General features: G+C 55.6%; 4 protein-coding genes across 4 annotated transcripts; all 4 read left to right on the top strand.

The window, feature by feature from the left end:
• Positions 1 to 1,121: 1,121 nt before the first annotated feature.
• Positions 1,122 to 2,957, top strand: JKF63_05115 (uncharacterized protein; the record flags this gene model as incomplete). Its single annotated transcript, XM_067901084.1, has 1 exon — positions 1,122 to 2,957. One exon carries the CDS (start codon positions 1,122 to 1,124, stop codon positions 2,955 to 2,957), a length of 1,836 nt encoding a protein of 611 aa, XP_067757447.1.
• A 3,413-nt stretch (positions 2,958 to 6,370) lies between these two features.
• JKF63_05114 (uncharacterized protein) lies at positions 6,371 to 8,947 on the top strand (the record flags this gene model as incomplete). The annotated part of the gene is made up of 1 exon (XM_067901083.1): positions 6,371 to 8,947. One exon carries the CDS (start codon positions 6,371 to 6,373, stop codon positions 8,945 to 8,947), a length of 2,577 nt encoding a protein of 858 aa, XP_067757446.1.
• Positions 8,948 to 10,764: 1,817 nt separating this feature from the next.
• On the top strand, positions 10,765 to 11,979 carry JKF63_05113 (uncharacterized protein; the record flags this gene model as incomplete). Its single annotated transcript, XM_067901082.1, has 1 exon — positions 10,765 to 11,979. One exon carries the CDS (start codon positions 10,765 to 10,767, stop codon positions 11,977 to 11,979), a length of 1,215 nt encoding a protein of 404 aa, XP_067757445.1.
• A 1,118-nt stretch (positions 11,980 to 13,097) lies between these two features.
• JKF63_05112 (uncharacterized protein) lies at positions 13,098 to 14,045 on the top strand (the record flags this gene model as incomplete). The annotated part of the gene is made up of 1 exon (XM_067901081.1): positions 13,098 to 14,045. The coding sequence occupies one exon, from the start codon at positions 13,098 to 13,100 to the stop codon at positions 14,043 to 14,045; it is 948 nt and encodes a 315-aa protein (XP_067757444.1).
• Between the last annotated feature and the right edge of the window lie 2,014 nt (positions 14,046 to 16,059).

Raw genomic sequence — 16,059 nt, 5'->3', positions numbered from 1 at the left:
GTGTGTGTGTGTGTGCGTGTGTGCGTGTGTGCGTGTGTGTGTGTGTGTGTGTCCGTGTATTCCCTTTACGGCTGTGCGACGACACCTGGAGAGAGCGGCAGTACAAGCAAGCTAGCAAACAGAAGATTGACGACACCCCTTCGCAAAAAAAAAAAAACAGCATCACACCAAAAGGAGGAGTCGAAAAAAAAAAGAGAGAAGTAAAGTTTGAGGTGCGTGCGATTTGTTCGAGCGTATTCTTCTTTCTCTTTCCCTTCCTTGTCGTTTTGTCGCTCGCCCCCCTCGTCCCCTCGTCCCCTTCTCTCTCATCTACGGCAAAAGACGTGGTGGATACCATGTCAATTACGATTTCGCCAAGTGCCACAACAAAAAGATCTCGCTGCTTTTCTTCGGTGCCCTCCGCGCCCTCTCTTGCCCAATACGTTGATTTCCAGCATCATCCCCATTGGGGGGGACGGGGGGACAGGGGCGAGGAAGGGAGGGAGGAAGATGGAGCAGCATTGTGCCCCACCCGCGTGCGCTATGGGCTTTGTTGGGAGGGGAGAGAGAGTCAAAAAAAAAAACGGTCTCTTGTTCCGTGTTGGTCAGCTTCTGGCGCCGTAAACGACGCTATTCAAGTTTTTCCTACCTCCATTTGCTTTCCTTCCATCGATACCCCCCCTCCTCCTCCTCCTCGTTGCTGTACCCGGTCTCCGCACGTGTGCACGTGCGGCGTTGCGCTCTACGTATGCTGAGACCAAGTAGATACGAGAGGTACGCCGTTCCGAAGGGAGCGATAGCCTCCAGTATCGCTTCACGCCTCTCTCCCTCACCCCTTTTCTTCCGGCCGTGCTACAGGCCATCTGCATCAAGCAGGTGCACTCCACCTTTTGGTCGGTTTTAACGGTAGCGCCCCCCCCCTCAATTCCATTTGCCAGCCGGGATATCACGTCTTGAGTGCGGCGTTCCAGAGGATTTCTCCTTGGAGACACATGTTTGTCTCGATCACCTCTTCATTCTCTCTCCCACCCCCGCATACTCCAATCCCACACAAGCTTCGCTGGCGCATTGGCCCTCCATTAACCCCCCCCCCCCCCCCCCCCATTTTTCCATCATTTCGCTGCATTGTTTTTCCGTGCCCGATGTCCCACTTATCTTCGTTGCATTCTCACAACACGTCGAGTTGCCTGTGGCCGCCGCCACAACGACGCAACATCGCTGCTGGGCATCGTCTTGCGCCTCTTCCACAGTCAACGCTCACGCGTGCACATCGCCAGGTCAGTTCTGCGCAGACCACCTCATGCGCAACACGACAATCCTCATCAACCGTCTCCTCGACTCTCCAGAGCGTCCCCACCGGGGCATCCATTCGCAGTAGCAGCAAGTATGACCAGCATACCGCGCGCCGCGTACGATGCGGGTCTCAGCCGAGCCACCCGCCTCGAAACCACGCATCGTCAGTGTCGCCCCAGCCGCTCACGGTAATAGAGTCAGTTCAGCGCCCATCATCGCAAACGGAACCGCTGTGCCGAGGTCGATCAACACGACGCACTGCGTGTGGGCCACTCTTGGAGGACAAAATGATGTCACCAACCCTCTCGGCGGAGGCATTGCGGGGGCCCAGTGTCGGTGTGGAGAGGCTTCCTACATCGCAGAACCATCGAAAGCCACGCCCCCCTGGACTACAGCGCAGCGCTGCGAGGGCGTTGGGGAACGGCTTCGCAAAGGGTAAGGAACCGCGGATACCAGGAGCGGCTATCAACGATGCAGCCGCACCACAGCCACATGCGCACCCAGACCGCACTGCCACGCTCAAGAAAACGTCGGCCACGTCGCTGAGTGGCGCGGCAAACCACGCCGCCAATGATGTCCACACGTCACACGTTGGAACAGAGACGGGTTCCTCTTCAGACTTGGCGCAGAACGGAACGACAGCCGATGCTCCCCTTCCGTATGCCCCACGAGACATGGACGAGCTCTTCTTCACAGATCGGCGCAACTGGACCACCAAGGAGGATCTACCGGGCCTGGCGTGGTCGTTACTCGAGGGGATGGGGCTGGAGGCCCCCTACACTACGTATCTGTGGACGCAAGCCTACAAAGACCCTGCTGACCTATTGGCTGCACTCAGAGGAAAAGCTTCTGCGTTACCAGACTCATTTCTGCACTGCTGGGGTCGGCGGCGCACCAACGGCTTCTACGCGTGCGTGCGGTGCGGTACGCCGGTCTGCGATCCATCTCACCAAGTAATAACGCCACTCGACTCCCTTCGTGGTATCGCCGTGTTCGACGCCTTGCATGCCGACGGCGTAACGCTCCGCGTCTGCACACCGGCCTCGAGGAGCACTGCACCGCGCGTGTTGCGCGAGCGGCACTATTCGGTAACGTGTGGCTTGGCCGCAACGCCAGATCCCCAAGGGGAGTGTGGTGCTGCGCAGTGCGATTTGGTTCCAGGAGGGCTGCGCTTTCTCGTGCACTGCTGTCACTGCGACGGGTGCTTGGGTGCGATGCGACTTGGCGAGGCAACGCATGCGGGCTCTGCTGAGGAGGAGGGGCACACGTCCAGCGTCCTGGCAACCGCCACCACTCCGGCTGACCTCACCACCAAGGCATTGTTTTTCGCTAACAGCGTGTGCCTTCAGTACATGCCGTATAGCACGCGTGCCCGGCTTGATCAGACAATAGTGGATCCTTCATCCTTTGATTTTGGTGCTCAGAGCAGTGGTAGCGGCCGCGGGGCTGGCATGACTTCGGGCGACTTTGCTGCGGCGCCTGCGTTGTCCGGGCCTTGGGGCCTTGGGGATGCCCTCGAGGTCAGCCCCAGATCAAAACAAGGGGCCACCCACTTCTCCGCCCATGGCGTCGAAGACGACGACGACGACGACGGCTTGGACGCTGCGTTCGACAGCCTGCTCGAGGAGCTGAACCCGTACAGCGCTCCAGTGACGGTATCCAGTGATGGCGACTTCGATGTCTGACAACGTGCAAAGGGAAAAAGTGGACCAAGGCTTGCTTCATCTCTCTCTCTTGACTCTCACCCAAAGACAGCTCTTGCTTCTCTGCTTCTTTTTGCATCACCGGAGACGTCGCACTCTCTGACGCGCTGTTTCCTCCTCGTTCTCTAGAGAGAGGGGGGGGTGGGTGGGGTGTGGGGCGCAGAAGTCTTTTTTTTTTGTGGAGCTGCTGATGATGGTCGTGGTGGTTGTGGGTTTTTTTGTTGTCGAAGAGGAGGGGGAGGGGGTGAGAAAGATGGGACGAGCAGCAAACTCGGTCGGCCAAATGTATATTCGTAGTAATCTGATACGTTCCGCCCCCCCCCCCCCACCGGAGGAGGGGGTGGGCCCATTCCTGCCGTCTGTGGTTTTACTCCACTCTGCATGCAATAGACGCGTATCTGTACATGACGCCAAAACATCTGGTGTGGCAGAATCACCGCCGATGCACATTTCACACATGTACGCACTTGAACCAAAGCCCTTCCCCTCTTTATGGTTGTGGTGTGTGTATCGATGCAGTAACACGAACGTTCCTGGATGCATGACGTGTGTACGTACGTGAGGGGGTTGTGATTTTATGCCCCATTTAGTGGCATTGACAGCTCACCTCTTGCCTCGACATATACACACACAAATATATCTACATCCACATATATATATGTATATATATGCATTCAAGCTACTTTTGTAAGAAGACCACCGTCATCGTGTGTGGAGGCGCACTGGGGCTCCCCCCCCCAAAAAAAAGAGAATTCGGGGGAGGGGAGGAACCTGGCAGTTTGCCGGAGAAGAAGCCGTCTTGAACAGCGCCTTGCTCTCTTTCTCCCCATCCCCCCCCCCCCCGTGATGCTGTCCTGGCGAGTAGTGTTGAATATGGAGAGGGGGCGTGAGGTGCTGCTGCTCTGCCCCTGTGCTGAAGCCCCCCCCCCAACCACTACCACCGCTCCTCTCACCACTCACAACACCCTTGTCTGTCCCATTTGGTTTCCTGTTTTTTTTTTTTGCTACGTGTACCTGCCGCTTTCTACCTTTCACACACACACACACGTCCATACATGTGTGCACATCTGTAGGATTCTCGTATAGCCCCCCCTACCCTCACCCTTCACCCAAGCCCTGGACTCACACGCTACCCCCCCCCCACCCCCTCCCCTTCCCGGTCGTTGTCCTCTACACGTTTTACTCTTTGTCATAGTTTGTTGACAGAGTACCACAGCCCAAAGGGAATCGCTCGCTACTCTAGCTTCTGCCTTCCTCGCTACCTCTAAATCTTTTGTGTCCTCCGCGCGTCATTACGCCATCGGCAGCGTTACCCACCACCGCCACCAGCACTCGACGACGACGCAGAGAGGGTGTTATTGTTTTTTTCCCAGACGCCGAACAAAGTACGGAGGAGCCTGAACACCATCCCCCTACACCCCCTCTTTTCTCAGTGATCATATACAGTACACCCACAGCTACCCCTATTGCAGCGACTTCAAGTACGGCAACCTTATCACGTTGTGAATACATTTTCTCCTCTCGAAAGCCACACACGCGGTCCCACCCACCCACATACACGCAGCTGATCATTTCATTTTTGTTGTTGTTTTTGTGCGCCTCCGCTATTCCGCCAATCACCACAGAAACACTCGTCTTTTGATTCTCTGTTGTTTTTTCTTTTCCATCCCACCACGCCTTGCTCCACCACTCCCACACCTCTTCTTGCTGAGACATCGCCTTATTAACACACCACGCTTGGACGGCAGGTAGACCACTGCATCACGGGGCTTACCTTGTGCTTACCTTGTGCATACGCGTGCGCTCGTGACTTTGCCAGCCTACTGTGCTTCATCGATTGTGTGTTCCCTTCAAATTTTTGAAAACACACGCGCATTTGACTCTTTTCTCTCTCCTTCTGGTGTTAGTGCTCTCGCAACTAGGTGTGTGTGTGTGTGTGTGTGTGTGTGTATGTGTGTGTCGTCTTGGCACGCGCGCGTGCAGCGGCCTTCGTTATCTCGTGAGCAGTATTAGGGTAGCCCACGCTTGTGGATTATTCCTGAAGAGGGAAAAGAAACTCCACCCACTCTCATCTCACTCAAAACGTCACCCCCAACCACCAAGTAAAGTGTGTACTGCGCCCCCCCCCCCCCGCTCGCCCCGCTCTGCCACACCTCGGTTTCTTTCTCCGTCCGCGTCAACATCTTCCCCGTGTTTCCAGATAGACGACTGCCGGCTTCTTCGAGTTCGCGCGGACTCTCTTAGTTGAGGACGGGAGGACACGATCAAATCTTTTCTCCCTCGTTCCCCACTCTTTTACACATCAGCTGTTTTAGTTCGTTTCGAGCCCATCCTTGGTATACACAGGCTTATGTGCAACGGAGCGCTAGAGACTCGTAGGTGAGACATTGACCATTTGCATACCATCCTCTCGACCTCTCGTACTTTTGAGGTTGGCGGGAAGAGTGTGACTTGTGCCCTTCCCCCCCCCCTCCCGAAGAAAAAAAACGGAAGGAATAAAGTAAAAGAGGGACAGCAGAGATTGTGATCAGCAACAGCTCATTGATCGTGTTCTTCCCGCTGACAGTTCATCTGTGCTTGTGTGCGTTCTTTTTTTTCCCTCCTCTCCTCCTGTTTATTTTATATATTTTTTGTGCGTGTGAGGGAGAGGGGGGGGGGCATCGGCTCCTGTTCACTTCAGGGATATTTTCGCGTTTGAGTGTCTCGGCTGACGGTGGCTGGCAGCAGTCCCTCGCTCACCCCTTCCCCCCCCATTCTATATTGTGCATATCTGGCCTTTGTGCACGCGTATTCTTCCCATCCTGCGGAGTCACACGTGTACATTTGGAGAGTGAAGGGGAGTAGCCTCTCAGCTGTTTAATACTGAACCCTTTTTGGAGAGTTTCCTCGTGATTGTGTGCGTGTGTGTGTAACGTCCCCAGTGGACTCGGAAAATTTTTCTTCTTTGATTTTTTTCGTATTCCCCCATTTTGTGGGTGTATATATATATATACATAGATCAATAGAGAGAGGGCGAGAGGAGGGTCCGAGCAGATCAAAGAGTGGGGGGAGTGTCCGGGCAAGTGTAAACACAATCGTGCACGTACTCGAGTACAAGGTATACAAGCGACTTCGACGCCTCGGTGCTCTGGGTAGTTGCGGTTGTTTTTTTTTTGGCCGTTTCACTTCCTCTACGAGTACGCGTACGCAGCCGTGCGCACGGACACACCGAACCGCCCCAACACGCAGGCACACACACACACACATATATATATATTTATATACACACCCAAAGAGCACACAAAACACTTCCTCGAAAACTCAGCCCACGCGTGTGTCATCCATCCTTTCCCCGCCGCTCGCGCGACTCCGTCGTCTCTGACCCCCCTCCCTCCCCCCTCTTCCCCTCAATCCGAATGACGTACTCGCCTCAGCAGCAGCAGCAGCAGCAGCAGCAGCAGCAGCAGCAGATGCCCAATTGTGAGCCTGCGCGTGTCGACCCGCATCTTGCAGAACTGGCAAAAGATGTGCAGAAAATCACTAGTGACATTAACCGATCGTTTCGCAGGGGTGAGTACACGATGGTCATGCAGCAGTTTGACATACTCATGGCCACCCCAGCCGTGGAGGAGGTGGCCGCGACGGCCCTTCTGTGCCGCGAGGAGACGCACAAGCTCAACTTACTGGGGCAGTCTCTGAACGTCTTCAGTCCTGACTTCTTGAAGTGGCGGCTGACCACCCCTCAAGGACGCGCGATTGGCGTCAATGGCAACTACAGCCTTCCAAAGCCACCCACGGTCTCTGAAGCTGCCTACCAGGTTTACATGCTGGAACAGCGGATTGAAGAAGCCTGGGGCCAGGTGCTACTCGCGGCGATGCGCCAGATGCCCGGTGAGCAGGAGCACCACGAAGATATTGTCAACGACTTTGAGCGGCTGTTCGAGCGCTGCACAGACTTTTTGCGCTCGATGATGCAGGACACCACGAGCGCGGTGCACTTGCTGAACGTTACGGTAATGGACGCCTCTGAGCTTTCGACTCAGTTTGTCGTTTGCTCGGCGCTGGTGAAGCACCCTCCCGTGGACGTGATGTCATTGATAGAATTTGTCGAGTACCTTAAACATGAAAAGATCTCTCTCCCACTGGCTGCCGCGGAGCACTTGGAACGTATTTACCTTCCCTTCATGAAGGGAGCGGCGGCAGCAGAAGTGTTCGAGAAGATCACCGCTGCGGGTGTCATTCCGCTATCCGTGCGGCCCTTTGCGATGCTGTTCAACAACCTCACCGACTCGAACGCCGTGCTGGACGCCTATGATTTAATGCTCGACTACGGCATTGCGCCCGAGGAGTCCACACTCCGAATTCTGTGCAAGCAGTCTCGCATGGAGTACGCAAAGCTGCACTTTACGATGGTGCTCAAAAGCATGGCGAATGCCGGTAGCTCGACGCAGTCGCCGGCGGCGCGCCCCCCGCTGGCGATGGGGGTCCCTGGTGCGGCAAATGTACATTCGAGTGCCCTTGCTGCCTCTGGCTCCTCCTCTTCCACGGTTGTCGCCGCCGCTGGGTCACGAAGGCGCGATGAGCGATCCTACTTCGCGCAGCGCATCGAGGAGCTGGCGGAGCGAAAGCCCAAGGCGTCGTTGCTAGAGGCTTTAAAAGTCCTGCACCGCGCCGAGGTGGAAGGGACGTCGCTGCACGGGGACACCTACATCATGTCCGCTCTGCTCCGGCACTACTGCCGCAGTACAACCCCTCGCCGATACTTGGTGTTGCCCTTCAGTGAATCGCTAGCCTACCGACCCGATCCCATCGCTGACGACGAGGATCCCACATTGGATGAGACAGCGGCTGGCGAAGCGAGGGGGAACCTCATGAAGAACGCCTTTGACTTCGGCTTGGACTCAGCATGCGAAGAGCTGCTGGAGGGGGAGGGGCAACGTGTCGTCACCGAGGAGCTTGAGGGGCTGCCGGGTGCACCAATCCGCTCCCGCGGTGGTGAGTCAGAGCCGGATAAGAGTCGTCGCCCCCGCCCGCCGCCGCGTGATGCGCACTTTGCGGACAGTTCCGAGGAGGGCGCATACATTCTTGAGGTGCTCAAGTCGTACGGGTCATACCCCGACAACAACATTCTACAGGCGTTGTCAGCCCAGTATGAGGGGAAGGTGCCTCACATGGAGATTGTCGCGAGTGCCGCGGACGCCTTCTTCGAAGGCTGCATGGCTTCTGGTGGCGCCATGACTCCGGTAGACTGTCGTTTTCTTCATGCGCTCGGCTACTATTTTATTGATAACCGCTGGCGAGACCGCGCGCATCACCTGATGCGACGCGTTCTGGAGATGTTCTACGCGTACTCGGTGACCTTCGGCGCTGACCTCGGGGGAACAGAGAAGTGGTTTTCGTACTTTGCCGTGATTATCGGCACCAAAACCGGCCCATTGGACCTCGGCGTGGGCCTCTTCGCCGCGTCCCTCGCGCTCTCGGACAAGACAGTGAACCCGAAAGTCGCGACGAAGCTGACCGCAAAGCGGGACTCATCGGAACACGTGGTTCAGGTGATTGCGGAGCTGGAAAGGTGCGGGTGGGACTACCGTCGGATTCTCTGCAGCGACGCGCTCATGCTGGAGCCGCAAGAGCGAGCGATTGCCGAGAACGAGGAAAACGCTGCCGCTGCCGAGAACCGCACTGGTTCTCGTGATCATCACAACAACCGGGGATCGAACGGCAGCGGTGCTGCCGGAGCGACGACCTCGTCGACATCACTACCAGCAGCAGCCGGAGAGCAACCGTTCACCAAGGAGAGCATCTACACGTCCAGTGGACAGGGCCCGAGTTCCTTCAACAACTCTCACTTGCTGCTGGCGCGTCCTAGTCTCGTCACTTATATGTGTGTGGCGCTGCGCGACTTAGGTGTCGACAAAAAAACGGCCGACTGGCTTCGTGACAAACTAAGGGCCGCGCGCCAGGAGGCATTGGCAATGGAGAGGGCTCGCTGATGGACAGGTCCCTTCACGCACAACGTGTGCGTTATTGCCAACCAGTGACTGCACCGGGTGGTGAGGTGAGGTGAGGGGGGGGGGCGGTGGGTAGTCTCAGCGATCTGAGAGAACCAAGAGAGGAAGGAGGTAGGGTGCACGCTGGTGTTGTCGCGAGGCCCTGTTAAGCAAAAAAAAAATGGAGATACGAGGGGGTAGGGAGCAGGGCGGGTCGCTGCTTAGAGCGTTGTTTAGCACAGCCGTGAGTGGGGGGGGGGGGAGGGCTGCTCCCAGCAACTCCTCTGCGCTCTTGGCCGTCTTTCTTGAAAGGAGCGGCCGAGAGCTCTTTTTTTTTTTGCTGGGTTGGTTGGCTGTACCCCCCCCCCTCCCCCCTTCCCCCCTTCTCCCTCTTCCCCCCACCCCGGATGCCTCTTGTGTGCAATCTTTGCCTATCCTTTACCGCTCTCTGCATTAAAGGGAATGGCTATTTCTTTTTTGTTATTCATCCCTGCCCCTGTCCCCCCCCCCAAAAAAAAAAACAACAACAACAACAAGTGGGGTACAGAGGTGTTTGCTTGACCACCACCGCCTAGTGTTCGTTGTATGTGGTCGATACTAAGTCGATTTTTTTTGATATTGCACTGCTGCATTGCAATTTTACTGTCGGTTGTGCTGAGGGGAAAAGAAGATTTCATTATTGTTGTTCGGTTGCCGTTGGTGTTCGTCGTCGTCTCTTTCTCCCCCCCTCCCTCCCTCCCTCTCGGAAAGGAGCAGAGGTGGCAAAAGAGGCGGGGTGACTGCACAAGCGTGCGGGTGGTGCAGCTGCTATAGGACTCACCACCGCCCCTACCGCAGCCGCCTCTCTCTCTCGCTCTCCGTATGCACAGGACATCACGGTCACGCAACCGAAGAGAGAGACAACCACCCACGAAGAGGGGGCGAGGGTTAGGGGGTCTAGAGGTCGAAGCGCAACTCAGCAGAGAGGGAGCAGTGGAGGAGAGAGGTGTCTGTTTGTGTATATATGTCTACAAGGAAAGCGTGTGTGTGTGTTGGCTGCAACTGAGCAAACATGCAAAGACATCCGAGGGTGATGGCGGCGGTGGTGTGGGGGTGGTCGAGGAGGAGGAGGAGGAGGAGGGGGGAGGAGAAGGAGGGCAAGCATGCTGGGCACACGTGTTTCTGCCGTGGCCATGTGGCGTGTTCGCCCCACCCTTGCTTTTGAACCTTTTCTTTACACCCCTTCTGCAAATACACACACACACACATCTCCCGATTCTCGCCGCTCTCCTCTATCTTTGGTGTGCATCTTATTGTCGCTTCCCCCCCCCTTCCACGGCTTAAAACACTTTTTAGTGCTTTGAAATTCGATGCGCCATGTGATGCGATGTGTATTTGTGATGCTCGTGAAGAAAAAAAAACTTAGGAGAGAGAGGGGGAGGGGGTGGGTGGGTGCTTTGTGCGTTGTGCGTGTATTTTGTAGAGTTGATCCGAACCCCCCCCCCCCAAGCGTCCACCCAGACGAGAGTGTGTGCGTCTAATTACAACGTGCGCGTTGACCTAGAATTGACCCCTTGCGGCTTTGAAGTGCCCCGACAACAGGGAAAAGAAAAAATGCAGCGGTGTTCCGGCTGCTGAACATGGCCTCCCACGGCGACGACATGCACGCCTGGCTAGTCTGTCGCGGTCACGCTCTTCTATCTGGTCTCTCCTCCTCCTCCTCTTCCTCTTCCTCCCTTACCCCCGAGAGAAGAGCGCTCAGGCTGAGAAACTGAACAAGACTCTACGCGTGTAGCCGATGTGAGTTTGGGCTTCTCTCTTGCGTGTCTTCCCTCGAACCCATGCCCTCGTCTCTTGTGGACAGGTATGAGCAGGCATGCAGTGATGCCAGCGTCGCACCCAACTCGGCCCTGATAAGCTACATTGCCAACATCAACCAAGACACGTCCACGCAGGCATTGCCCCTCAAGAACAACTTCATTGGTCCACGGGGGCTACCAGCACTGCTGGTTCTCCTGAGCAACTGTTGCCACACGTTGCACACCGTGGACCTCAGTCACAATAACCTCGGCAACGCTAGCATTCGGCAGATGACGCTGTGTTTTGCGGGTGGCGGCTTTGCCGCACTGCGCCGCCTCGAACTGCGTGGCAACCTGCTCACATATCAGGGAGGAAAGTGTCTTGTTCACTGGTGTGAGGGGGTGAAGGTCGTGAGGCAGGGATGCAGCACTGGGGACACCGGTCTTGGTGAGTCAGTCAGCAAAAGCAAAGCTACCTCCACTGGGACAGCGTCATCCAATGCTCTGACGTCGATGCTTTGTGAAGCAGCGTACTGGTATGATGCCGCGGATGTCAACATTTTTTACATAGGCATCCAAGGCAACGCCATGTCCCCGGCGTTGCAGAAATCTCTCGAGCAGCGAATCTCCGCCGCCGTCGAACGCCGTGAGATGCGTCGGCTGAGTCCCAGCTCACGTCAAGACCGTCGTACAAATGACAGTCATTGCCTTTCAGGGGACGTGTCCAACGTGGTGGCGAACACATCGGGCACCTCAGACACCGAGGGGCCGTTTCCTGCGGATGCCGCGTGTATTGATGCAGTTGCCCCTGATGACCCCCTGGGCATGGCGGGGACGCATCCATCTGCACGGAGCCCAGCGGACTCGTCTAGCAGCTATGGCGACGAGCCACCGAAGCTGGAAGGACACCGGCAATCAAGCTCCGCACCCGAAACAACGCCTCTACTACACCAGTCCTCTAGTGATGGACTGGATGCGCCAGCGCCGTTTGCCGCATCGAGCTCGCACTCGTCATCACAGCCGTGCACGTCTTGCCGGTCCTCCAGCGCGTGCGCTTTGGATGTCATGGTACCTTCACCGACCGAAGACCAGCCGCGACTGGAGCAGGAGGTGGAGCAGTACTCTGTCTTTTCACTAGCCGAGACCGTCTCCAACGGCCCGAATGATCTACATCACTCCCTCCTTGTAGCAGAACCAACTGACGAGGGCGGTGACGTAGAAGAGGGCTCCGGCGCCGTGCCTGCGTGGCTTCAGTAAGAGTTTTGCTCTGTCAGACAACTCCTTTGGACTGCAAACGCACACAGCTTACACCAGGCTTGTCTTGGGTGCCGCGAGGGCGAGGAGCGACATGAGCGCAGTCTGCAGTGTCGCTCTTCATCCCTCCCCCCCCCCCCTATGTACAGTGTCTTCACCACCACGGATCCTTTGGTGGGGGCGGCTTTGGTTGCTTATCTTGTTGCCCCGCTCCTCTCCCTCTCTATCCGAATCACTCACCGCATGTCCCTGGCGTCGTGTACATGTATACATGTATGTATTGGTTTATATGTATTTCGTTCAGTGTGGACGTATCTCCGGCGTTTTTTTTTGTGTTTCTTGAATACTTGTTCGTCTTGTGGATTTCTGCGTGCGTGTGTGTGCGTCTGTGTCGGAGAGGAGGGGGGGAAGAGGGGAGAGGGGAGAAGCTCTTGCCAAGGCAAAGCTCAACATACACACCTGCACTCCTCCTTATACACCCCCCCCTCAAAAAAAAAAGAAGCTACAGGAACTACAGCGCAATCAACAACAACAAGGCAATCGTCCATTATGTGTACCACAGCAAATCATCAAATGACATGCTTTTCGAGTGGGAACGTACGAGATATGAGGTGTTGGAGAGGGAGGAAGGCAAGCAGTTTTTTTTTGGGGGGGTCAACGGGAAGAGGGCAAATATGACTTCGTGTCGGTCTGGCGATGGCCAGCTCGAAGGGAACACACGGTGTCCTTATCGATGTTTCGTTGTAAGCTCTGGTATCCAATGGACCAGGCATTCGCTCGTATCCCCTCTCTCGTGGACTATTGCGCTCGCTCCCGGCGTGCTGTACTTGTCTTTGCCTTTCTTTATACATTACATACGCGTGCATCCCCCTTGTACCACACTCCCATGACCAGACTTGGAATGCAAGCAGCTTACGTTCTTTATTCCTTCGTGTCACTTTTTCCCTCTCTCACCCCCCCCCCCTCCTGGCCACACACACACACGCACACACACACATACACACACGCACACACCTTTTAGTTTTCTTGTATTATTGCGCTTGCTCCCATTTTCTTTACATTCTCATCCCACAGAAAATCTGGAAAATAAAAGAGCGCCGCGTTCGGGAGTTCACCACATCATGGCGTCCAAAATCGATCAACTCAAGCCCGAAGCGGGGGCGGCTGCCGATGCCACAGTGGCAGCCACTCCCACTTTCCATCTCCCCTTGGCAGACCCCAGCACTGCGTCATCGGGAGTAAAAATTCCTGCCCCGTTCATGTCTTCAAACGACAGTCTCCCCGAGGACAGCGTCAAGTACATCAAAGACAAAAATATCGGGCAGTTGATGGAGTACATCCTGCGTCGGATCATCGCCGAAAAACCAGCCAGGCCGCTCAGCTTTGTCCATGAACTGACGGCTGTGCCGCTGCCCCCGCAGTTGGCCTTTGCGGGGCCACCGGCAAGTGGCAAAGGCACACAGGCCCAGCACATACGCGCTTACTACAAACGTACGACTGGAAAGAAGCCCGTGCACATCTCATCCGGCGATCTCCTCCGCGCGGAGGTGGCAGAGGGAACGTATATGGGAAAGATCGCGGAGGCTTGCATGAAGTGTGGACAACTCGTGCCGGATAGCCTCATCATCGCTATCATCCGAAAACGGCTGAGCATGGATGACGCAGTGACCAACGGGTGGCTGCTGGACGGTTTCCCGCGCAACCGCTCTCAAGCGATTGCGCTCGACGCAGCAGGCCTGTGCCCCCGTATCTTCGTGGTGCTCGACGCCCCCGATGACATTCTGTTCGAGCGCGTTGAAGGTCGTCGCACCGACCCTGTCACTGGCAACATCTACCATCTCAAGTACAACCCGCCGCCCACCGACGACATGGCGTTGATCGAGCGATTGCAACACCGAGACGACGACACCCGCGAGGTGCTTGGCCCTCGCCTCGAAACGTATCACTCAATGATAGATAGTCTGTTGGACTACTACGGATCCATCATGTACCGCGTCGACGCAAACCGACCGGAGGCAGAAATCGTAAGAGACATCACGGAGTACCTCGCGCAGCAAGAGGTCGCTTAGACGCGAATCCAAGAGGCAGTGAATCTCCCACGTGATGTGGTGTGTGGGGGCCGGGGGTGAAGAGCAGATGATGAGGTCGAGAGGCGGCCCTCGCGCGCCAATGTAGCAAAACATGTGCCTTTGTCCACTTTCATTGTCCCTCTTTAGGGTGTACCCCGCTATGCAGAGTGCAACGCAGGATATATATATATATATATACGCATTAGAGGAGTACGCGCCGTCCCCCCTACAAGAGAGAGAGAGAAAACCCTGGAAGACACGTGCACATGGACACACAGCATTCATGTTTGTGTGCCACTTTGCATCGTGTACACATTCCGAGCGCCCGCCCCGCCCTGTCCCTCATCAGCGTACTTGCTGCTTAACTATTTACGGATAATTACACTATGTACATCATTCCTTAGGGGATCACCCAGAGAATATCCCCCCCCCCCCGCCCTCCTTGTCTCTCTTTACCCCCCCCCTGTCTGTTCATCTATTTTTCCCACGATTTCTTCTGCCCGGGACACAGACTTCGACATCGCGTCCTCACACACATACACACACACAGAGGTGGTGTGAGTGTGAGTGTGAGGACACGTTTTATGTTTTTTTGGGGGGGGTTCCTATCTCTCTCTCTCTCTCTTATTGGTCATGTACATCACGCCGGGTGCTAAACCCCATTTGAATTTCTTTTTTTTTGTTGGTCGTGTTTTTTCTGTTGTTGTTGAAGGGAGGAGGAGGGGGAGAGAGGGAATGGCACTTCTTGATCTATAATGTGTGTGAGACGGAGTGAGTGTGTAACTTTTGTCGTTGTCTTGCGGATTCAACTCCCTCGCCAGATTTTTTGTTCTCCATCTGTGATATTTAGCTCTTTCTTTTTTTTTTTGTGTAGTCGTTATCTTCACGACTTGTATGTTCTACTTCCCCTCTCCCCTCTCCTCCCCTTCCCCCCTCCTCCGCTCCCCCACCCTTTCTTCTCTTGACTTCAATGATACTGGGACCGTGCGTGCGTGTGTGTGCGTGTGTGTGTGTGTGTGTCGGGCATGATATGTGGGCGAGTTGGCGGCGTGTATGCGAGCATCAGTATTTGTCTCTCGATGATGTATAGGTGCTTCCCATGTAATTGAGCCGTGGGTCGTTGTCTTGGTCTGTGCGTTGACCCCACGGCGTGTTCCAGAATAGAAAGACACACAACCTCGAAACACAATGTCAACTGAGGACCTCATCGTACACACACACACACACACAGGCGACGGCCTTGTGCACGCAACTTTTACAAATGATCGTTTCCAATGGTGTCAAAAAAAAAAGAGGGAGAAAAAACAACAAACGATTTTTAAACATTCTCCGCTATGAAAGCAAGCAGATGATAAAGTGGAGTGGAGTGAGTGGAGGGGGGGGGGTAGAGAGGGACATGCTTCTCTTAGCGTCTATGCCCCCCCCCCCCCCCCCTCCCCCCCCCTCCACTCCCCCAAATAGCACTCACAATACCGCTGTTTTCTACCCCCCTTTTGAGATCTCTGCAGAGCAGCAAACAAGGCAGCTGCCCTTGGGCTGGGGGGGGGGAGGGAGGGAGGGGGGTTGACTAGCAAGAGAGAGAGGAGAGAGGTGGCGTACCGCCTCTACGATGGTGTGTCTGGGAGGTGCGAGAAAGGAGACACACCACACAACACCTTAGTTTGAGCGCGTGTACTGGACTGCTCTTGTCGGACTTTCTTACCTTCCATCTTTGCCCTTTTTCTCTCTCCCCCACACGCATCCACACGTTGCTCGCCACTCCACATGTTAACGTTTCTTGATTTCCCGCCCGTCTTATTCCCCACAGCTGTCGCCATTCGTCGTTCTTGTTAGTACACACGCTTCCGTCTCTCTCTTTCTCGCACGATCGTTTTCTGCCGTTTAGGGCTTTTACCCTGGTTCACGTCACGCGCGCGCGTACCAACCAAACCGCAGCCCCATTCTTATTCACACCGGCAACTCCCTACAGTAGTCTATTATTTTTCCCGTGCGCAGCACTGCATATTGTATCGAT

This window comes from Porcisia hertigi, chromosome 21 (genome assembly GCF_017918235.1).
Source record: "Porcisia hertigi strain C119 chromosome 21, whole genome shotgun sequence".
Lineage (NCBI taxonomy): Eukaryota > Euglenozoa > Kinetoplastea > Trypanosomatida > Trypanosomatidae > Porcisia > Porcisia hertigi.
This window is presented reverse-complemented; position numbering and strand designations above follow the sequence as displayed.